The sequence below is a fragment of the Piliocolobus tephrosceles genome, chromosome 4 (genome assembly GCF_002776525.5).
Source record: "Piliocolobus tephrosceles isolate RC106 chromosome 4, ASM277652v3, whole genome shotgun sequence".
Taxonomy (NCBI): domain Eukaryota; kingdom Metazoa; phylum Chordata; class Mammalia; order Primates; family Cercopithecidae; genus Piliocolobus; species Piliocolobus tephrosceles.
This window is the reverse complement of record NC_045437.1, coordinates 80219162-80243561: the sequence shown is the minus strand read 5'-3', so window position 1 is coordinate 80243561 and position 24400 is coordinate 80219162. Positions and strand designations below refer to the sequence as shown.

The 24400-nt window shown below is 39.6% G+C and overlaps 1 protein-coding gene across 2 annotated transcripts in view; it reads right to left on the bottom strand.

Annotated features, from left to right (window-relative positions):
* VCAN (versican) overlaps nt 1-22647 on the bottom strand; it is a 110297-nt gene extending 87650 nt beyond the window's left edge. For both annotated transcript variants that reach the window (XM_023215001.2, XM_023215002.2), the window contains exons 1-5: nt 22089-22647; nt 10573-10648; nt 3775-4149; nt 480-654; nt 268-395 (exon numbers count right to left, since the gene is read on the bottom strand). In XM_023215001.2, the coding sequence (XP_023070769.2) occupies nt 268-395; nt 480-654; nt 3775-4149; nt 10573-10642 (748 nt within the window). In that variant the 5' untranslated portion in view covers nt 10643-10648; nt 22089-22647. The remainder of the gene's footprint in view (nt 1-267; nt 396-479; nt 655-3774; nt 4150-10572; nt 10649-22088) is intronic.
* Between the last annotated feature and the right edge of the window lie 1753 nt (nt 22648-24400).

Genomic DNA, 24400 nt, shown 5'->3' with positions numbered 1-24400 from the left:
ATTGGAAACAGTCCAAGAGCAGCATGACTGTAAGAAAACCTGCCATTAACTGAAGACATTTCTAACCTGCATAACCATTTACACACTCCTCCTTCCCTTTCCACTTTAATTTCGGCTTATTTTACCACAAAATCATACAGTCGTATAAACAAAATGCCACCGTTTGGAATCCAAACAAGCACGAAGAATTGCTCTATTCCAATGCACTTCTGGTCTTCCCTCAGTTTTCTCAGTTCATACAAAGATACAGAAACTCAAACATCTTACCATCCAGATGATCCACATAGCAATACACATCGTAAGTTTCCTGGGGAGAACGGAATCCATAGGTCCTAACTCCTGCCTTTCCCATCATATCTCCATAACAGCCTACTCGGGGAGCCCGGATGGGATATCTGGGGAAATAAATGACTAGTTAGTGGCACTTTCTTCTCACTCTCAAGTTAATAATGAAGGCCTGTGGCCCCCAGACGTCTTACCTGACAGTCTGATCAGCCAGCCAGCCTGCGTCACACTGCTCAAATCCATCTTCATAGGCGGCAAAGAGCTGCTCTGGAGTTGCTATGACCGCCCCAATGTCCAAACAAGCCTTCTGAGCAGCCTCAAAATTCAGTGTGTACCTGCTGGTTGATGCCCTGTAGTGAAACACAACCCCTGCAAAGACAACAGCAAACAATTGCCAGCCTGTTCAAATCTCCCACTGCACTGTGCAAAATTTCTCATTGGAGCAATGTATAAACTTAGTTGGATACATAGTAATAATGTCATAATAATCATTTACTTTTACTTTATGCAGCATTATGCAAAATCATGTTGATTTGAGGCACTCCAAAAATGCCATTCATCTAGACATCCCATTCTGCTGCATCAGAACATTTCCTAGCAGATCTCCTAGATCCCAGAAAGAGATTTAAGTCACTGAATCCCAATAGTTGTCCTGATTGCAGGCAGTATTCAGTCTATCATGGGAACACCAGATACCTAAAGGGAGTAGATTCTGCAGAAGATACAAAGACCTAAGGGGACCACAAGATCAACTTTTACTTCAGGACTTTATCCAGGGTCAACCCAATGTTTATGCATGAAACACTCACCTGTCTCATAAAAATATTCACTAACACCACTTCCTCCAAATATAAAACACTGAGATATTTACCTTCAGAGACGATGTACCAGAGTGGGAAAGACACTGGACTATTTATGAGTGAGAAGACTTGTTCCAATCCCTAATTTGCTCCTTACTTTTATACAAGTCAGTTTCTCTGAGCTTTAATTTCCTGTCCCATAAGGTGGAACTAAAAATATGTATGTTACTTGATTGGTGTGAAGGTCAGATTAGGTAAAGGATTTTCAAATGTTGAGTAGACCACCATGTATCATTCAAATGTTTATCATATTCTTTACCTGACCAGCATAATGTAGGGTCTCTGCTATGACAGATAACATGTATATTTTTTATCCAAAGAAAGCCTGAAATAAATTATCAAATTCTTCCTAGTAGAAGCTCCTGATACTTGCCTCAAATTCCACTTTGTTGTATTTTAGGGGTTGTATAAACTAGTGGTTCTGAATTGTGCTTCAGGGCTCAAGAAATTTTCAAAGGGATAAGGATAGAGCAAGCAAGGGGGTGGAGCTCTGGATCCTCTCTTCCCATGTCAACAAGAGTCTCTCCATTTTTAGCTGGAGTAAATATGATGACTCATTTCTGCAGGACATCAAAGTGGATTGAACTAATGTGCCAGAGAAGTCACTGAAAAATAGAAACTGAGGCAACCAGGTCTTATGAATGAGATTTTATTAAGAGTCATCCCACTTAAGAACACTTTTTGTTGTTGTTATTTGGAATAAACTGTGGTTTCCAAGATACATGCCACTCTTCTTATCCCTAGTAATTTCCTGGGATTGACAACAGTTTATCTTCTGCAGCCTGACTTCTAGCTGTAAGACTGTCTCCCACGTGTTCATCCTTCTGTCATCAGATCGTCTCTGTCTTCCAAGTTATATTACTACAGTAATATAACTACAGGGGAAAAGACTACCCATCTCATAGATAAGTACCTCAGATCAGTGCCAACACAAAAAGATCTGCACAGGCAATAAGTAGGTGCAATGACAACTAGCATTCATTTTCTCATTTCTGATATCTTATGACTCAAAAAAGGAGATTTTGCCAAAAAGATAAATAAATAAATAAATAAATAAATAAATAAATAAATAAATAATCAAATGGCAATTTGTACCTTCATAGAACCTCTCTAAAATTGCCAGGAAATACATATGGTGCTATCTGGTGAATATAAGAGATAGCTTAAAATGATCTCTAAGGCTTAAGCAAGAATTTGAATAGATTTAGATTAGTTTAATGTTGATCAAAGCTTCAAATAGTCTTCTTGGTAATTAAAAATCTTCCATGTGCACTGAAGATTGGCAGTAAAGGGGCACAAAGAGGCCTCCTCGACCAAGGCAGGGAACTTCAATCTGTATAAGTATCTGCAGTTGCTGGAATAATTTGAAGACCCCATGGAGCTAAGGAGATTAAGTGGAGGATTTTCATTGTTTCAGAGGGGCAAGGGGCAAATCCATTGCTAATTCTTTAATGATGAAAAATTGTAAGAAGTTGTTAAACTTCTTTGGGGATTTTCAAAAGTGATATGTAAACAGAAGAGCGCGCGAGAGAGAAATCACAGTAGTGAGGCTAACGAAAATAAATGATAAAAAGGTTAGAAGAACCCAGGATACTTAGTGGATGCCTAGACAACATAAAAATAGATTTACAGAAGGAAGCAATAGAATTTGAATATAAAAGGGCATTCAGAAAGTTAATGTGTTGCATCTGAAATTCAAAGTATTTCCTTTTGGCTACACAAGAAAGACTTTTAATAAAACCCTTTGTATATATTTCTGAAAGGTAAATATTTTATAGGGAAATGGAAGATTGGAAGAAAATCTGTTCCATCATGTCTGGGTATTAGAATTTTGCTTAATAACTTGCCAAAATATTACGCTTCCAAGAGCTACAGCATTATGTGTGTACCCAATTAAAGCAATTTTTCTTTGCTTTGTCTCCCAACTTAAATTCAAATGACATATAAACCACCCCTGAAAAGAGGGTGAAACTAAAATGTCTCACTGCAATGCTTAATGGATAACAACTAGGATATTAATCTTAAAAAATATACTAAATTTCTGTTTGATCAAGTTCAAATATTTATTAAGTCTTGGTCTTTTTAAGACTCTGATATGTACCATGGTTTTTCTTAAATACCTCATTTCTTCAATGTAAGTTATGATAGAATTTCTTAAAAGGAAACTCAAATAGTTTAATAATCATATTAAGAGAGAAAAAAGGGGGAAAGGGTTTTCATGTATATATGTATATGTATGTGTGTATATGTATGTACATGTGCATACACACATATGTAATAATTTTTAAAATGTAGATTTGCCTTTAGAGTCTTGAAAAAGAATCACTGATAAGACTCAACACTGAAGTAATGATTATTAAATTATGTGTTATGCCTTGAGGTATTCGTTATTTTCAGTAAACAATACTTTCCTTCATGGAATCAATGAAGCGGTTGCCAAAAATGCACCTGCCTTGACCTTTGAGTGAATACCAGTTCATTTTTGGTGAAAGACATGGACTATTGAATTGATGGGTGTTTTTCCACTCGTCCAAACCCCAAACAACAGTTACTTCTCAGTGCTATTTCACAATGCTTCTGAACCAGGTGTCATGTTATACTACCTTCTTGCAGATACTAAAAGCCTTACCATCCACAGCCAATGACACCGTGTCTTGCGTGTCATCAATCCCGTACATGACGTCACAGCGGTAGAGGCCCGCATCACTTGCCAGCAGCTTGACCACGGTGAGGGAGGCATCGCCCACGGCCTCGGGATGTGTGGGCACAGACACTCTCCCTTTGTAGTCCTGACCAATCTTGATATTTCCATTTTGGGCCACAAGGACAGTAGTCTCTTTCAAATCTTTTCCATTTTTGTCCACTTCAATCTTAGACCATTTGATGCGGAGAAATTCACTGGTGTTGTAACTGGGTGGCAAAGTAGGCATGGTGGAAAAATGACAAGGTAGGCTGACTTTTCCAGAGAGGGAGCCCCTCACAGGTGGGCTTTTTCCCACTTTGACTAGAGGAAAGAGAAAATACCAAATTAACAATCTTAAAAAACCCAAACTGAATCTATTCAATATGTGAATGAATAAGCAGCCCTTATAATAGTTTGGTTACATCTTCAACATGTGAAATAATTAGAATGACTTTATAGAAAGAGAATAGCATACAATTTCAATGATGTTTTACAACAACAGGGATTAATAATGCTCATTTCTATGTATGTCACATCATTCATTTTAAAATATTTTTAACTTAGTGTTTAACATGAACAAAATAAGCGATAAAATAAGGCAAGCATAAGAGATCAAGCAATTAAGGGCAATGAAGGGCAGACTAGAATCCGTAAGGTAGGTTTAAAGGACTGGACCAACATTAAGAAGAGCAGCTGAAAGATGAAAATTATGTCTACAGGTCAAAAGACAAAAAATGTTTGTTACGATAACTGCCACATTACCTTAGAGGAAATGAAAACAAAATTCAAAGATGAAGTGAAAATAAAAAGTGCTTCATAGGACTGGAACCAGGGAAAGTCTAACATTGGAAGGATGCTCTTTGGTCCTGTGTTGGAACCAAAGGCTTTCATAATTATAACAAATCCAGCTACCATCACTTTGCAGTGAGACATTACCTTCAATTACACAGTGGGGAAAGGTTGGTTTCTGTTCACCTAACCCTCCTAAAATATTTATCTGCAGAATGTCCTTCTGTTTAAACTCTTAAACTTTCAATGATAAAGAATATATTGGCTACAGTTTAACACCATTACATGCAAAATAAATGTTCTTTCACTCTTAGAGGAATCCATCCCTTTCTCTCCCACTCTCCTCTCTATCTTCCAGCCTCTGTTAATTCAGCTAGACAATATGTTAGTAATAATGGAAGTTGTTGATAATGCACAAACAATGCTCACTTCATGAAAATATGGTCAACAAGTTAATAGTAGCCTCTAGATTAAATGAAATAATTATTTTTAACCAACGAAATGATGTATATCTAACATTCTGCTAGTGGTCAAACATATCGGAAACACACATCTCAACATGGGCATGCGTTGGAAATGATATCACTCTCAATGTAAACACTGTGGATTCTCAATGTAAACACAGTTGGAGAAAAGCATTTTGAAAAGTGCAAGAAGATACTATGGAGATATTATACCCTTTAAGAAAAAAAAATTCTGTTGCTAAAGATTAAAATTTTAACCTAAAAAAGATTGGCCTATGAAATATTTCATGTGATGCAAATAAATCCAAAATAATTAATATAGTATCATATTTAATGTACTTACAATATAAATCATTAATTTATTTCATATGTATAATAACCATTGTTATCATGCATTTATTAATGTATTAATCTACATATAGCTTATCCAAAGCAGACTTAAGGCACTTAATGAAATTAAATAAAAACAAAGTGAAGTGTGCTATTAGCTGTAGTAAATTATCCTTTGAAATATTGCTAAAACTATTAGCATTTTGGAATATAATTACAAGAGAATAATTCCACTTTTAATGGCCTCCTTGGCTTACAAAGTAAATTTTCTAACTTAGCTCAACTGTAAAGTAAAACTGGTCCAATTCCTTACTAAGGATGCTCCACTGAGAGGAAGGATAAACTCCCAGATGGCTGCTGAGAGACCTGAGTCAGAACACATGTCTCCTGACACCTAATCAAGGAATCTTTTAGCTCTAGTGTGCTTCCTCTGCCCCTAAATTAAGCAAAAGAAGTGTTCATTTCAGTTCCTTTTCAAAGTCTAGATGCATCCTATTTCTGTAAGTATTTAATTACTATCTGAACTGAAATCTTTTAGTAATTTCATGATCTTTTTAATAAATCCATAAGGTTCACAGAGGACTCTCTGAAAGTACCTTCTACCGATTTCATATTCCTTTAATTTGGCCCTAATTAGGGAGATGATGATAACACAAAGATATGGTTCTGAGAAGAGAAAGGGTGAGAATTTTGTGATCTAAAAATCTCCAAATTTATATTCATCATATGTTCTAGAAAATCTCATCTTCCTTCCTGAAGAATTATTTAGATGACTAACTTTGCCACAAATAAAGTACTATTTTTAAATGGAAAAATAAACAGCTTTATCATCAACTTCAATTATGGTATGAATTTTGAAACTCTTTATCGTGTCCTTTAAAATTAGTTTAAAATAAATGTCTCCCAATTCTTCAATATTTCTTACCAAATTATATTTATCTTCACAATTTTAAGTATACAGGGGCAGACATAAGATTCAACCCAATCTATCCAATAGGGAGGTTTCTGAAACATAGAGCATTGCTAAACAACTGTGCTGTAAAGAAAAGGTATGTTGGAACAAAACAGTGTTAAAAAGCAATTTCCCAAGGGCTGTTTATTGTTCTAGATGTTTATATACATAAGAAAATTAAAAGCTTTGGTTGGATATAAATAATATACTCATGTGAATACAATCTTAACAAGATTAACAAAAAGCTGTGTGGTCAAATCTTTTGTGTATTAAATCTCCAGTCTTAATGCACTGGTTCACAAAAATGAAATTCACTAAATCTAAATATTTTAAGAAAGAAATTCAGTAGTTCAGAGTATAATGTTTACAGAGTATGCATGTTTAAAAGAAATCTGCTACCTGCAGGAATTTGTCTGAAACGCTGACAATTCAAGTAATAAAAATGAATCCTAACAAAACGTTGGCTGTTACCGATGGTTTGTTGTCCAAATGAGTACAGTAAGGGAGAAATCACTAAATAATGAATAACCAACTACTCCTCATTCTCTGTCAGTAGATTCCTTAGAGTAAAGATGATGTAAATTCCATCTGCACAGTTTGAGCAAACACACACCCACAGATCTTGGCCAAATAAATGTCAGATTGAGAATATGGGAATTTATCACCCTTTCAAGTGACAAATATCACTATCTAATTCATTCACTTATTCATGACTGTGCATGACTGTTTCCTACTATAAGGGGAACATCAAAATAACTAGGCCAATGGTAGATAATCAACGATTAGGACAGTTTATAAGATAATATAATGTGTATTGTTAAAGGAAATAGTTCTTCCTGGGTTAAAATAAAGCCCATAACAATAGACAAGGTGTTCATTTCGTTGACCTCGTCAGTGACTGGGAATAAACAGAAAAAACCTTAAGATGAAAGTACTTGTCTTGACTCAACAACCAGTTTCTACTGTGTTTTCCACTATAAATCCAGAATATCTGTTTTACATGGATCGTATATTTGCAACTTTCACCTCTCATATAAAAAAATTCTCCTGAAATTAGTCCCAAACTAATTACGTCTGATAACAGTGATCATGGATTTACAAAGAATAGGTACAGACATGAGGAAATTACTCAATGTTGTTGGCTATCAAAATTATTTTTGTAAACAGTGTAAAGGAGCTACACCGCAAGTTGTTTTTTGTTGCGTGAGTTCTTTCTTTAAGTGGAAAGTCTAAATTTCAGCCGAGGGATGGTCACCTACTGCTTTCCCTGTAAATTCCCTTCCAATATTGCCCATCCAAATGCCATTCCCCTTTTCATATCCTTTTCTCTATCTTCACTGGTTGCTGTTATCCTTTCCTCTCTGTGACCTTCACCTTCACCTCCCAAAAACTTTGAGGAAGACAACTCTTAGGCTTCACCATGTGATTAGTGTGTCTTCGTGATCCAATTGGTGGAGCCTAGACTCTAAACACCATCCGGGTGATCCACTGTGGCATTTATTTATTTATTCACTCATTTTGTCAACACACAAAATGACTAAGTGCTGTCAGTGTGTCAGGCACTCTGTTAGAAGATGAAAGGCCTTTTTGCAGCTTACAGTAGTCTACTTGCAAAGAAAAGCAATTACTTATCCCAACAGCATGGTAGATGTTATTATATCTGTAACAGCACAGGAGACGAGGGGAACATGGAGAAGGAATTTATTTATTTATTATTTATTTATTTATTTATTTATTTACTAGTTATTGAAATAGTGTCTTGGTTTGACGCCCAGGCTGGAGTGCAGTGGTGCTATCAGGGCTCACAGGAGCCTCGACCTCCTGTGATCAACAATTCTCCTGCCTCAGCCTTCCCAGTAGCTGGAATTACAGGTCCAAGCCATCACGCTCGGCTAATTTTTTAAAATTTTTGTAGAGATGGGGTCTCACTATGTTGCCCAGACTGCTCTTGAACTCCTGGGCTCAATCTCTCTTCCGACTTTGGCCTCCCACAGTGCTGGGATTATAGGCATAATCCACTGCACCCAGCCAAGGGGGAGCTTTTAAATTGGCTAGAAAGGGGAATCCGGAGGTGAAAAGGAGAAAGAGAGCCATCCCAGGAGTCAATTTGTCCTTGACTCCTCTCATGCCCTCACTACACACCTCATCCAATCCATCAGTGGGTCTGACTCCTCCATCTCCACATATCCAATTCACTTCTCTTCATCTCTACTGCTACATGATCTAAACTACCCCCCTCCCCCCATGTCATGTACCGGCTACCACAATAACCTCCTAAATGATATCTCTGCTGCTACTCTTGCTCTCCTACAATCAAATCTGCACAGATTATCAAAAATTAAATTTGTAAAACAGTCATCATCTCACGTCTTTCTTTGCTGAAACCCTTCAATGCTTCCTACTGCACTTGGAATAAAATCTAGACTTTTTTTTTGACACGGAGTTTAGCTCTTGTTGCCCAGGCTAGAGAGAAATGATGCGATCTCAGCTCACCACAACCTCTGCCCCCCGGGTTCAAGTGATTCTCCTGCTTCAGCCTCCTGAGTAGAAAATCTAGACTTTTTTAAAGTCTACAATGTTCCATATAGATAAGAAGTATAACATGGTGGTAAAGAGCACACAGTCCCATGAACTGGTTCGTCTCCAAGATTTGCTTCTTACTGGGTATGGGCCTTCAAGCAAGCTGCTTAGTCTCTCTTGGTACCACAGTTTCCTCAATAGAATACATGGGTGTGGATGTTTCAGTGAGTTAATGCTAAGCACTTAAAACAGTTACTGGATCGTAGGGAGTTCTATTCAAGTGTTGGGTGTTATTATTATTTAGATGAGTTGTTTTCTGCTAATCTCTCTGTTCATGTCTCCTACTTTCCCCTTGATCACTGCTCTTCAACTATAGTGACATTTCTGCTATTCAAACACACTATGTTTCTTCCTAATTTACAGACAGGTCTTGACTGCCTGGTTCCTCGTCATCATTCTCATCTCACTTTAAATGTCACTTTCTCAAGGAGGTCTTATCAACTTCCTCCAACTCAGGCCACTCTCTATGATGTCACTCTGTTTTATGTTCATCAGTTTGAAAGTACCTGGATTATTTGTTTACTAGTTTATTGCTGGTCTCCTATAACTAGAGAAGTAAGTTTAATGAAAGATAGGTCAATTTTGAGTCCTCCATGGGTATATTCCTGGACGCCCAGAATAATATCTGGCACAAAGAAGGTATTCAAAAAATATCATCAATGGGTGAACAAATGAATGGGTGAGTGGGAGAAATGGATGGATGGATGAATGGAGGGAGGGATGGATGGATGGATAGATGGATGAATGGATAGATGCTGATAAGCGAACAGATGGAAAGATTTTGGACAGATGAATGGATGGCTGGAGGTATGGATGGATGAATATATAGATGATGGATGGATGGATGGATGGATGGATGGATGGATGGATGGATGGATGGGTAAATAAATAGATGGATGATAGATAGAGTGATACTTAAACTTTTGCAAAAGGAATTCATCTGGAGAACCATAAAAGGTGAGTCTGACACATAATATAAGTGTGAGGAGGAAATGGAATCTGAGTCTGGAGAGGTACATTAGACAGACAGAAGCAGATGAGTGAAACTCTTGGATAGTATCTTTCTTCAAATTCCTTGATATATCACCTTGAATATATTAAATAATAAACTTGGAATTGTAGAACCCTCATTGGAAGAATGTAAAATTTCAAATTAAAAAACTAGGGCATAAGCATATCCAACTGCTTTTTTAAAAAAGAAAAGAAAGGGAAGTAAGGGCAAAAACATGGCTGTCAGCTTTCTCTTTATCTTCTCAATTCTTTTCAAATTCTAGCCCACTGGGTGTTTAATAGTATTTCTTTATTTGCATAGGAAAGTTTTTGATAAATAGTGTTAGAATTTTAAAATATGCCCAATACCATATACGAGGTTTTTTGCAAAGCCTAAAAGAAATCAGGGAAGTTACTGAAAGCTCACTTGCATCTTTAGCATCCTACTTATTATTTTGTTTTGACTTATTTATTTAAAACTAATGTTTTTAGTCCAATAATATTTTAATTAATAGTTTTCAGCACTTAATATATTTTAAAAATCAATCTTTTATTCCAGTGATTCCACATTGCCATTTCGTCCTCCAGCACTTACATTTTTATTTCAATTAACACCAAAGAAGTTGTTAGCCCACTCACCTTTATGTAGCGCATGGGTTGCTATTAAGGTTGAACACATCCATAAGATGCTGTTTATATTTATCAACATCTTGGCCTAGAAATTAAGAAAAACACAAAGTAAATCACAAGCATTCAGGTTTAGAGCAGGTCATAAATCACACGCTTTTTGTGCATTGTATGTAATAAGGGTAGTATTAAGTATTAAGTAATAAGAGTAGAAGAAGTAGCTCCTCTTGGACTATAAAAACAGGAGGAAACTTGTAATAGCAGAAGTTATCTCAACGCTTTATTAATATGAATCTCATCCAATGCAGCCATTGCCAAAATCATTCCAGAATACAGTTTGGGAACATATAACAATGTGGATGTGTGTGACAACCACAAGTGGGTAGGCTGTAGGAAGAACAATAGAGACCACAGCTCAAGTAACTAGTGGCTAGGAGCTGGCACAAAGAGAAATGGGTGATCACAAAGTCTATTTAGAAACAGAAAGCTGATCATAAATGGAGCAAGAGAAGATGGGGAGCAATAGAGAGAGATGTTGAACGAAAGACATCTTCACCAAGTGTAAGGTGAGAAGAAACCAACTGGTGGTTAATGCACATAACACCAAAACAGAGAATAAGGACTTCAGCACAAACTTTTTAAAGCACAGACTCCATGTAGTTTCTAGCCGGCTAAACAAACAAAATAAATGTATTATAAGGAGGTGTTAATTACAAAAGTGACCAGTTCTTGCCATGAATTTTAAAGTGGTACCAACAGTTCTAAAGTCTCAAGAGTAAAGAATGAAAGAAAATACCCTGTACTGAGTCAAGAAACTGCCCTGGCTTTGCCATTTAATTTATTGCATGGCTTTGGAAAAGACGTTTAACAATCTGGGTCTCAGAGTGTTCCCTTCCAGCTCAAATTTCAAGGCAGCTATAATTATGAGGAGGATAAGTAACAGTGTTGGGGAACCATCTAGAAATCAAAGTGCCACCTTCAGAAGAATGGCAAAAGATTATCTGGTCTCTACAGTTGTGCCCTCCTTGGTAGCATTTAGAACTATTCTATAATAGCCATGTGTTTCTCCTTTCTAACACAACTCTGGTTCCATTCTAGTGCCTACCCTCAGCCATATACTTTGGAGGACCTGGGTCAAACCCCAGCCCAAGGGATGATCCTGATATCCTAAGTCAATTACAGAGGTCCCATTCCCTTTTCCAATGATTGGATTTGGAACAGTATATAATACAGTTTTGGCCAGTGAGATGTGAGGGGATTTCTTCCTTCATGGAAGGGCCCCTGGGAAAGATAGATTCATCCTAAGAAGAGAACAAAGGAAGAGGTGGTCAGTTTTCTTCCCTGGACATTATCATGCTGGAATATTTCTGATGGAACTGTTGCAGGGATTTTGCATTCATAAGTAAGTGAGATACCTCTGGAAATGAAGCTGAGAAAGAATCAGCAAAGGCGAGGTGTAAGTCCTTAAGGATTAGACCTAGAGTGGACCATGCCTTTGAACTTCATTTTATATGAGATTATAAATGTCATTATTGTTTAAACCCAATAAAATTGTGACTTTTTGTTCCTTACAGCTGAAAGCATCCTAACTGATATATACTTTTTTAGTTGGGACCCTGAATAACTTCCTTGGAAAATAAATTCTACATTATTTAGCAAACCTAGATTGAAAACAAGCAAATGCTGAATTAGTCATAAATTACAAAACTGATCTTGAACACTTGAACATAAATTGGGCTTGGATTTGTACAGTATTTCATTAATTAAGACCTTTTTTCTTAATATTTTTCTGCATTTGATTTCTTCATATATTTTGAAATGAAAATTAGACCTTTTCAAAACAAAATTTTAAAATTATATAATTCTAGATATTTCCTGAAGAGCTTTTTTTAAGCTAATACATTATACATCCTATATTTTCCATCTATAGACCAAGTGATAATTCACAATGAAAAACATATGGTTGATAATCTTAAATTAACCCTGCTAATTAAGTTTGTTATTTATCATATAATCACTAGGATCTGCTAATAGATTTTGTTAAACACTAACTGGGAAATGCCATAATGCTTCTATGTTTCTGGATTTCTTATAAGACAGCACAGCAAGCAGGAAGTATATACCACATCTCTATGCTATTACAATATTTCAAGGAAAAATAAAGGTATCAATTGCACAGCCAAAGTAAAAGATTGTATTTTATCATAAAAAGGTGCTAAAGAAAATGCATTCCATGAGTATTAGATGAATCCAAATAAGAACCCTTTCTTTAATTATACTTATAAATAGTAATGTCCTACTTTCCTTCAGGAAAATTTTTTCTCTATTTTTTATTTTTCTTTTTTTCCAGGAAATCTTTATAAGCCTAATTTTAAAAGTTTGGGATCCACTGTCAAATAGCCCAGAAGGCAAGTTCTGCATTCTCTACTTATATTGTGTGACTTTAGGTAAAATACTATATCTTTCTAAACCTCATTTTCTGTAGCTACTTAGTTGTGAAAATTAGTACTTATTGACGTGATCACAGGAATTGATATAATAATGTATATAAAATAAATCTCAGTGATATACAATATATCAGTATGCAATATTTATTACTAAAATTACTAATTCAGACTTTCTGCAGATGTTCTAACATAGTTTCATATCACTAAGAGTAAAAAGAATAGTATTGGGGGCTCTTACATTTGAAAATTATAACCTAGGTTACCACTATAGTAGCAATATACACTTTATGCTTCGAATAAATCATCCTATAACTTATTGCTATGTACTTCAAATTGTTATCTGTAAACATGTCTAATCTCCTCTGTAGGCTTCTGGAAGGCAGAGCTAGTACTTCATTTAACTTAATAATTCCCACAATATTTCTTCAGTGTCAGGTTCAGAGTAGATCCTTGAGGAATGTTTGTAAATCAAATACATGATCAGTGCCTCTATTTCTTATGCAGAAACGCCTTTGAAACTCAGTGCCAACAATTCCTTAACACCTGAAATACTTTTGAATGCTTTTGAATCAGTCCACCTGAAGATTTACCATGACCCAATAATATGATGTTTGTCAATATCTAGAGAGTCAAATCTCATTTTAAAAACCAAAGGTGTGACCCAGGAAAGGATCTTCTGCATTTGAGTTTCCTACTCAATTTAAATACTAAAAACAAACTCTTTGTGCCACACTCAATCCTTATAAAAGTGTCTTTTGTTGGGGAGAGGAGAATGGTCCTCCATCTATATAGGTATAACAAGTATACACATCACTTTCCCTAAGATTACCCCTAAGACTAGGTAAGAATACAAGGAAGAGATCAGACATGCTCTAAATACATTTGAATAAGTTGCATAAATATGTTTGAATGAGTTACTCAATTTAAAAATTAGACTGTTTACACTAAATATCAGATCTCTAACTTCTTTCGAAAAATCACAAGGTCTAGCAACACTAAATCTATATTTCAGCTGGCTGATCATGAGCATTAACCAAGCAGCAGTCTCTCCCCTTGAGTCTGTGTGCTCACGGCCATTACTGCCCCCACTTAGTCTCTTACCCATTTCCACTCCATGCCTCACCCCTGCAGTCACCTAAGTTTGCAACACTTGCATTAAAAGATGATCATTTATTTCTATAGTAAATATATCAGAGGGCTTTATTGATGTTAGCTGCCTCAGAACTACATTTCCATTCCCTCTTCCTTGGAGTCCAAGGCATTCATTCCGCTTCTCTAATTTTCTCAAGGCTATGCCCCTATCCTTGGTCATTAAGTTACATCTTGTGTCTTCTATGTTTGATCTTATTAAATGGAAAGCTTTCAGAAGCCTCTTTCTTTGTTTTTAGCACCACTCCAAATCCCTATTTCCATTCTTCCACTTTTCCATGTCTCTCTTATAAGCACCGTCTACTAGTGATAACAAGTCTGTCTGCATGGAAAGACCTGAGAGATACGAGAGCGAATGCCTATATTTAGCCTTCTACTCCAGTGAAGTCATTGAGAAGGGAAGAAAGTCATTGAACAATCCAGGTACAGGGTACTGAGACTGTTTAATTGCCTGGGAGACATAAAAGACAAGGTCAATAGAACTCCTATCCATGAGAAATGTCTGCAGGGAGGATAAGGGACATACCAGGGATGGGCAGCCTCAGAGAGAAAGCCAAGATTCTATTAAATAGATATTTAGTATTCTCCCTTGATTTGGGGGAAGCTCAGCTGACAAGGGGTGACTTAAGGACACAGACACAGTGGTTTTGTCCACCATTCTGCTAACTAGTTACCTCAGACAACCAGCTTTCCAGGATACCTCAGCTACAAAGTGGATGTAATGAGTATCACGTATCATATTGCTCCTCGGTTCTTTCTCACAGAAAGAATCATTGTAATGCAGAGAGAAATCACATGATTTAGGTGTGAAATTTCATGAATTTACTTCATACAAGTCATAGCATCGTGTGAATTTATTACTAACCTGAAACTGGATTCCTGAACCTGGACTTGGCTAAGGTTTTTCACATTGTCGCCTCTTAGCACTCCTCTGTTCTCTGTCTGGTGAACTCCTTTCTCATTACTCTACCTAAGACATACTGTACTCTATTCCCTTTCCCATGCTCTATTTTCAACCTAGCACATATCACAATTTTGCATATGTGATTGGGAATTGCCTTTCTCTACCTACCATCATAAAAGTTCCAACAGGGCAGCCTTTGATGTTTTGTTCACTCCTGTATCCACAATGCCTAGAACACTCAGTAAATATTTGTTAAAAGAATGAATATATACCCATTTTACATAATTAGATGTATACTATATACACAGTTTTGTCTATCATTTTTTTCACTTAAAATACATTATATTTTGGAGAATGTTCCAAATCAGCAAATACAATTTTTCCATGTTATTTTTGACAGCTGCATAGTTTTCCATTAGGTGGAATACAGCAACTTTTATTTAAACAGTTCCCTATGATGAGCCTTTACACTCTTCCCAGATATTTGCTCTTAGAAGCAATGCTGCAAAGAACATCCTTGTCCATTTGTCTTGGGTGACATTGGTACCAATATCCATCCATGTAATAATGTTGAGAAGTGGTGGAGTTGCTGAATCAAAGAGTATCTACATCTTTTAAAAAAATTTGATAAATAATCAAAAACATGTGATTGCCAAATTATTTTTTAAAGTACAGGAACCTATTTACATTTATACAATAGTATATGAGAGACCCAGTTTCTCCACAACCTGGCCAACACAAACTTGCATCAAACTTTTTTATTTTCTTTTTGCCAGGCACAGTGGCTCACGCCTGTAATCCCAGCACTTTAGGAAGCCAAGGTGGGTGAATCACTTGAGGTCAGGAGTTCGAGATCAACCGCCATGGCCAACATGGTGAAACCCCACTCTACTAAAAACACGAAAATTAGGCAAGCATGGTGGTAGGTGCCTGTAATCCCAGCTACTAGGGAGGCCGACACAGGAGAATCGCTTCAACCTGGAAAGCGGCGGTTGCAGTGAGCTGAGATCGTGCCACTGCACTCCAGCTTGAGTAACAGAGCGAGACTCCATCTCAAAAGAAAAAAAGAAAAAAAAAGAAAAAAATTTTTTTTTTGTTACTCCTCTGGTGAAAAAATGGTGTGGCATATCATTGGTGTTTTAATTACTATTTATTTAATTACAGATGAGGCTGAGCGATTTTTTATATAATTTTAAAACTCTGTCTCTTTCAGCCACTACCTGTACATAATTTTTGGCTCATATTTTGATAGATGTGAACTTTTCAAAGTTATTTATAAAAGTCCATGAACTATCGAGAGTTATTAGTTCTTTGTCTCTCATATGTCATAGATGTTTTCCAAATGTGTTATTTGCTTTTGTGTAATTTTTACTTAGACTTATCAATATTTCCTAGAATGGCACTGGGTTTCATGTTTTGCTTAGAACAGGATTCTCTATTCCTATTTTTTTTAATCCCATGATTTTCTTTTATCATTTTAAAAAAGTTATTCCCTACATTTCATATTTGATTCATCTTATATTTCTTTTACGATGAGAAATCAGGTAGAGACTGATTCTTATTTTGTGTAGACTGATTATTTTGCGTGGACCCATCAATTGTCCTGAAACCATTTATTGAATAATTCTTCTTTTCCACTGAATGTCCAACTTCATTTGAGTCAATTTCTGGAATCTGTCTTCTGATTAATGAAACTGAACAATTTTAAAAACAATATGCCCCTCTCTGATTTATTTTATAGATTTAGTAGAAACTACATGGCTTGGGTAATGCAGTTATTATTAAAATTATAGAATTAGATCAATATGAATCCCACAGACATAATATATTATCATCTCTTTATTGTATAGTTTTTCAAAGTACTTACTCTTGTGATCTTTATAATTGCATATTCATTTACTAGATTATGACATTAAATGTCCAAAAGTAGTCTTTGCTTGGTTTTCTCAGCTAGTGAGTTCAACTCAAACTTTCTGATTCCAAGTCCAGTGCTCATTCTACTATACCTCAAGTAATAGCAAATCAATAATTTAATAATAAAAATATTATATCAATATATGTGTTTATTGTAAAATATGTAATCTCATTTTACAGACATAAACACCTCTTAAAATCCTTAGAAGAATGAGGTAGGATGTATATATATGTGGAAAATATATACATTTGTATCCTTTTATAGATGGTAAATCTACCCAGAGATGTGTTTCAGGAAACAGAACTGACACATTAAACAAAGATTCTTTGTACTGACCTCTGAAATACAACCACCTCTAACACATTCAATGGTAAGAACTTAGCAGTGTTTAAAAACCCTGTACACACACACGCGCGCGCGCACACACACACACACCCACACACAGAAGGAGAGAGAGAGAGACTTTATATATATATGTAATTTACCCAGTCTAGGCTACAAGAGGAAACTGGCAAAAATTCGCTAATTGAAATGGAGCTCGGCCAAGACATTCATCTCTAATCCCCCTTTTTCTGATTCCAAATCAGGGAGAGTACATGCTTTGTGTTTTCTGGTAAAATACAGACCTATGTAACAATCAGTATATTTTCTCAGACCAGAGTAAGTAACTCCCAACAATGAGTATTTGTCAGTCCTAACTGGTTTCTCTAGGTGGGTGGTGAAAAAACACCTTACTACATACAGTCATTAATTCTTTCCCTCAAAAGAACCGTGTGTCTTGAGAAGCTCTGCTCCATCACAGGGCAATATCCCATTTTAAATACAGTGTTTACCGATGTTTGTCCATGAATGACGTCAACAAAAGTGTTTAAATCTCACCAGGAAAGGAGGGGTAAGTTGCCAGACTTTGGGAGACAGAGTTAGTTGATCTTTTGTGCTCTCAAACGTTCTGTTACTCAATTAAGTGACCAATCATTAACTCCAAAGTATTTAAGCCTAATAATGCAACAAAAGAGAGAACAATGGATAGTATCTTTAACATTAATCATCGTCACCTTTGGTTTAGCTGTTTCGGTCCTTTCCAGCCAGAATTTACAAGTGTATAGATACAGGTATTCTGGAATATCAAAGGCATCTCCCTCCAGTTTGCAAACACAGGGAAAAAGAAGAAACTTACATCCGTAAACCTATGTAAATCTAGGGGGTTTCCTTTCAAACCTCTTTTTTTTTTTGAAAGCAGGAAATACAATTTAAAACCAACTCTGTTTTTATCTACCAAAAGAAACAAAACTTTGAGTTCTGACATAAATCCTAAATGATTGTCTTGAATCCCATCCCGCTTCCTACCTAATCTTCTCACAAGAAGATTAAGGACTGTGGACTTGGTGCTGGAGGAAGCAATTGCTCAATCACATTGGAATCCATTGGAACCCTTTGCAATATTAGTGCGGGCAGACAATACAATTCTAACATACTTCTTTCTCTACTCAGAGCTCAGAACAAGAAGTCAGACTCTTGGAGACCTTCTCCCTGATGTACTTGCTCTTAACATTTCCAAGTTACAAACTGGGAGCCGCTTCTATCTCAGAACACTAATTGTTGCTTCCATTGGTACCTTCCTATTTTTATATCACACTCACAACATCCTATTTTAGGACTTTATGTATTTTCAGGGTGGGTTTGGCAAAATTGTCAAGAAGTACTTAAAACAATTAGATCACAGCTTTCAGCAGACAAAAAGAAAAAGACGTAGATGTTAGCTACAGAATCTGAGGTGATAGAAGACATCTTTAAAACCCAGTTCTTTCAATATAGAGCAAAATGGGAGGACTTAAAATGCAGCTCTCAGTAGCACCGTCTCGTCTGCGCCAAGCTTGTCCAGGTCTCCAGCTCAGCCACTCCCTAAATAGGTGCTGAGCTTCCAGTCCCCGCCAGGTCCCCGCTAAGGCTCCTCATTGAGGTAGAGGAACCTCAGTGACACTCGCAGCCCTTCCATGTTTGTGCCCCTGAAATTCTATTAGTCTTGTCGAATGGCAATATTTGCCATTCCAGGCGAACTCTTTATGATAGTCTGGAACGAAATTAATCTGTTAATTGACTAAAAATGATCTTTAGACTGACCTGAATGTATTTAAAAAGTCAACAAATGGAACACAGTATAAAGTCGTCTCATTTTTCTGATAAAAAGTTTGCTTGGAGTAAATTTTAACCTCTCCCCTGCCTCAAAACAAAAGCACTATGCCCCTCCTACCACTCCCAAGAAGCAAGAAAAAAACTAAAAAACAAAACAAAACAAAAAACCCTTAAATAGCCTTTTAATAAGAGTGTTTAGCGCGGTCTGGATGCAACTCGGGTCAGTTCCAGACACAGCCGGCCCGGAGCCCTCCGGGCGAGGCCACTCGGCTCTCTCGGCTAAGCCGGGCCCCGCCTTCCCTGCCCCGCCCCCATTGGCCTCGGCTGCGCCGACCGCCTGTGCGGCTGTACTGCAGTCTCCGAGCCCAGGAAGTCACACCCGTCTCGGGCTGGGAGCCGAAGCTCCAACCCACGTGGCGGCTGGCGAACCCAGCCGCTGCGGGTAGCGCCCGTTGCGGGTCCTCCCTTGGCGCGGGCTGAGCGAGTGGGGGCGGCTCCCAGACCCAGCCCCTTTGGGCGGGACTGGCCCACCTCCGCTCGTCTGGTTCTTTCCCACCCTTCCATCCCGGCACGCCTCTGCAGTCACATTTGTTGCCGCTGGGAAAGGAAAAAGAGTATCCTAAAACGAGTCTCGAAATTCAGACCCAAACTCCGAAACGAACCCTTCCGGTCCGTTCCTGGCTGTTTGAATGCCATCTGCCCCATCTCCGTTCCTTTCTTCTTTCCCTCCCCTCCACGGTCCTTTTTCCTTCCACTTCCCTTCCTTCCCTTTCTTTTTTCCTCCCGCCGCCCGCCTTCTCTCAACTTTCGCGTCCGACGCGCGCCCTTAAGTTGAGGAAGTTTAAGTTTTGGATTAGAAGCACTTCTTTTGCAATGTCCTGGGGCGGGGCCCTAGCCTTGTGTTCAAGTGGTCATGGGTTTTGAGAGCACGGCATTTGTATTATCTTTCTAAAGACGCACAGGGTGGCGCGTCGAGACCTCTGAAACCTGGCCCCACCCAGGCCATGTGCGTTAGTCCACTAAGCGGCGAACTCGACTCGGCGCCGCGTGCGTTCCAGCCGACTCGCGAGAAGGCGTCTCTGCACTTTGCACATACCAAGACCTTTTTTCAGGGTCCTCCAAACCGCTAGATGTACGCCGCAGATTGTGGAGTGCAAAATGAATGACTTAAGGGGAAAGTAGGGCCTTCCATCCTTGAACACAAGGTTGTGAAAGCTGCTGGCTAGGTCTGGGGGGCTCGTTTTTCGCAACCCGTGCGGGACTTCTCCATTAGGGGGCGCCCACACCCGCCGCAAAACTCCCAATTCCTAGACATCTAGGTTCTGCAAGTCCTGTGCGCTGAACTGGGGGCAGATCCGAAGGAGCGCACCGCCTCCCTCGCTCCTCCCTCCCTGCTGCCTTGGAGGACGGGGAAGGCAGGGATTTCACACTAGCCATTCATTTGTCAGCTGTGGGGGAGGGGACGCAGAAGCTAGAGAGACAGAACAGAGGCTGGGAGAGGGGAAGGGAGGCAGAGAAGATGGAGACAGAGGGAGACACAAAGATGAGAAACGCGACCGAGAGAGACTCTGCCGCGGGTGTGCGCGCGGCAGGACAACTCTCCAGGCATCGTGTAGATTTCTCCCCCTTCCCGCAGCATCTCCCAGGGACATGCAGGACTTGCCGAGACGCAGTTGGATTGGAGAGCAAATAGTTTAGACTATGACACTATTTTTGTACCCCGCTCTCCGTCGCCTAACACCCAGACCGCTCCACGCCCAGTGACACAGACCACGAGCCAGGACAACCCGGATGCCCTCGGTCCGCACACACCAGGGATGTCGCCCTACAGCGCCCACGCCTCTGCAGGACAGTGGGGCGCTCCAGCCAAGGACGTCCCCCGGGGCTCCCGGCACACGCGCGCGCCGCTGCCGCTAGACCTGCCAGTAAAGTTGCTCAACTAGAGAGGAGAACTAGGAGGGGATGGGGGATATGTAAGGAAACGGAGGACTCCTGTAGTCTGGGCGAGAGTACTGGACCCAGAGGCCCCTGATGCGGGTCCCCGCGCCACCTTTGTCTGCAGTGCGCTCTGGGTGCCGGTTTGCTTGTTGAGATGGGAGCGACAGACCCCATTTCGCTCTTCAGGATGAGAAAAATTACTGCACACCCCTGCCGGTTCAGAACAGGCTTTTCCCGCCCAGGGGCCTCCCAGACCTCCGCGGGGCTCCAACAACCCCACCCCCCATCCTCTGCTCCTTGCTTGCTGGCCCCTTCGCACCGCGCGCAGGACAAAAGAACCCAGGGGCGCCGGGAGAGAACCGTGACAGTCCCCAAGTCGTCAAAGAGACACGGCGGGGATCCTGCACCTCCCCCGGCCAGACCTCCTCCCAGACTGCCTGCGGTCTGAAGGGGTCAGGTCCGTGCAGGTCCCAGGCTGCTTGGGTGCCGGGTCGCACTGTCAGGAGCTGCCCGGGAGTGGCTTTCCAGGAACACCAGGCACTGACCACACACCAGGGGCTGGGAAACCAGGTGGCCTGCACCAAGGCAGCTTCGGGGACTTGTCTGTGGCAAGTCTTGGTAGTCCCCATTCAAACTTTTGCCTCGAGCGTGTTAAGAACAAAAAAAAAAAAATCAAAGTGCCAAAGGTCCCTCTCTTCTCTCCAGCTCAAGAACCCACCACTTTTTATGATTTCTCTACAATTTATTCCCTCCCTTCCCCCAATTCCGTTAGTCATTTTACCCCCACTCCACCCTGCGTTTCTTTTGTCTGAATCTTTTTCAACACCAAGGTCCCTCTGTATCCCTCTCCCCCAAAGCCCTTTTGAAAGTTACCTGCATTTTTTAAGTGCCTACATTTTCTCAACTTCGCCTTACAGCTCCTTGCCTTAATTAAAGCCTTCTACCAATTGCAATGTACTTCTTTTTTCTAAGATCGGGGCGTTTTTTCCATAAGTTTTTTTGTTTTTGTTTTTTAAGGGGGGAACAAAAGAAACGTGATTACCTTCGAAGGCGGCTTATTGCAGTTTGGGGGGAAAATTCACTGCAGCGCTGCGCGACTGGGTTCGGCGTTGCCCAGGCGGGTCACATAGGAAGCGTGGTGGCCCAGGGAAGGGTGCGGAGGGTGCGGGACGGTGCTGAAAGATGCAGGAGGATGCGGGGCTGGCCGAAGATCTTGGTCCCAGCTCCTGTCCACAACACCTAATGTTCTCGGTTGTTGCGTCCGCACGCCTGGAGTTCTTCCCCAGAAAGGCTCGGGGCAGCTCGCCTGCAAGTTCAAATGCGGGTTGTGACACCCATCATCATTATATCACTGTACCGTCAGAGCCGAGGAGGAGACTCAGAGAGAAGAAGGAGGAGGGAGAGGAGGAGGGTTCATTCACAGGCTCCAAAAGCGCTCCACAGCTTCAGCCACTCCTAAGAGCCCAGGCTTGGAAAGCAGGCGGAGGGGCGGAAAGGCAGCTCCCCGCGCCTGCGGTAGGGACCGCCTGCCTCCGTCCCCAGGCACTCCCACCTCTTGGCGTTTCTTCCTGACAAGAAGTACCAATCGGCTTGGGGACAGCAGCACTCCCCATTCAGGGACTCACTCAGTAACATCGCCCTGCTCGCGGAAACCATTGCCCTCCCACTCCTTCCCCACCCCCACTTCCCCGCCCCCCGTGCAGCTAGTTCTGGGTTAGGGGAAAGGAGCCCCCAGGCTCTTAGGGGGCAGGCCAGCAATAGACAATTGAGTACGATCACTTCTTCTCGGGAGCATACAAAACTGTAAAATCAGCAAAGAACTTGGTTACAGCGTGTTTACGCGCCCACAGAGCTTGCCTGTCCCATCAAAGGGAAGTGTCAGGCTCAAGGCTCCTGCCAACCTGAAAGAGACACTAAGAAAACGAGATCCTTCGGAGACCTAGAGGGAAAGTGTAAGAATTCCCCACTGCACTCCCAGGGAACTGCCCAATGGGGAGCCCGGCGTCAAAAGACCCTGGTAATAAAGGGCTGGACAGGAAATTCCCCCAGGCAAATCCCTTGTCGAATTCAAAGAGAATACTTTTCCTCTGCCACAAATCTCTCCCCACATAAGTCTAGATTCTGCTTTCTTCGTTCTTCCTTTCCTTCAGTCTTTCCAAGTATCTCTGAGTACAATATTTGATAATTTTCCTGAGTAACAGGGACTTCTTGGAAGTATCAATCACCTTTCATGCTGTCAGGAAATAAGACCATAATCTTTCATGCGTTTATGCGATTTTTTTCTTCAGTGAGGCCCATCCCACTGTGCAAACGGCATCAACACATGGAAGAGTCCCGTGCATTGTGTTACAAAAGATTTCCAATAGGACCTTATAGAGCAAAGGGTCAAACAGTTGACACAAAGGATTTCTGTCCCCTTAGAAAAGAGGGACTTTGGATTTTCCTTTTCTTTGAAGTCAAGTATGAGTTTATACAATAGGAACAAAATAAATCCAAGGTGCACATCAGTATAACACTAGGGATACTAGAATGGGTGGCAAACTTTTCCTTCTACACAAATATGAAAGTATCCTCACAACTCTCATCTCTGAAGCCTCTACTTAGAAAATTATATTAAACATAGGACCTCAGAACAGTAGTGATTAAAGATGAAAGCCAATTTTTCCTCTCAACTCCTTTGATTAATTTGGTTTAAACTTACACGTTAAAACTCTTAGTAACCTAGACTCTTATGCATGCACATTTATAAGATTTCTTTTATATTTTGTAATTTGTAGACATTCAACGTGGTCATTGATTTTAAGTGACAAACAGGTAGAAGACTTGTCAGGATGATTTCAGGTCTCACAATGTGCATCTTTCATTTCTTTTGTTATTTATCAGCTCACTGCAGTGAGCAACATAGCTATCAGTTACATCATTTGGAAATTGATTTGTTTTTGCAGTGAATTATTTATTCTTAGTAAATTTATTGTACTACCATTACAAACATTGAAATTTGATTTCATCAAATATTTAGAATGATAGTCACAGAGCAGAATCAGACTTCAACCTTCATGTATAACATGTAAGCAAACTAAGATGCAGAAAGTGACTGTCCCAAGGTCACACCATTAATAGTCCAGTGGTCTTTTCAGTGCTTCTCATAGCAACTTTAGATTCAAGATTGCCTGATTCAGGAAGGGGGAGAAATAAAATAAAATGAATCTTCATGGAAATATATACTCTAGACATTAAGGTAGACCTTTCTGTGAAACACTCCAAGATATGGATTTTTATTCTCTTTCTTAAATTTGAGTAAATCTAGTTGAGCTTCAAAGTGTTCAAGTAACCTGCCCAAGGCCATTTTGTAAG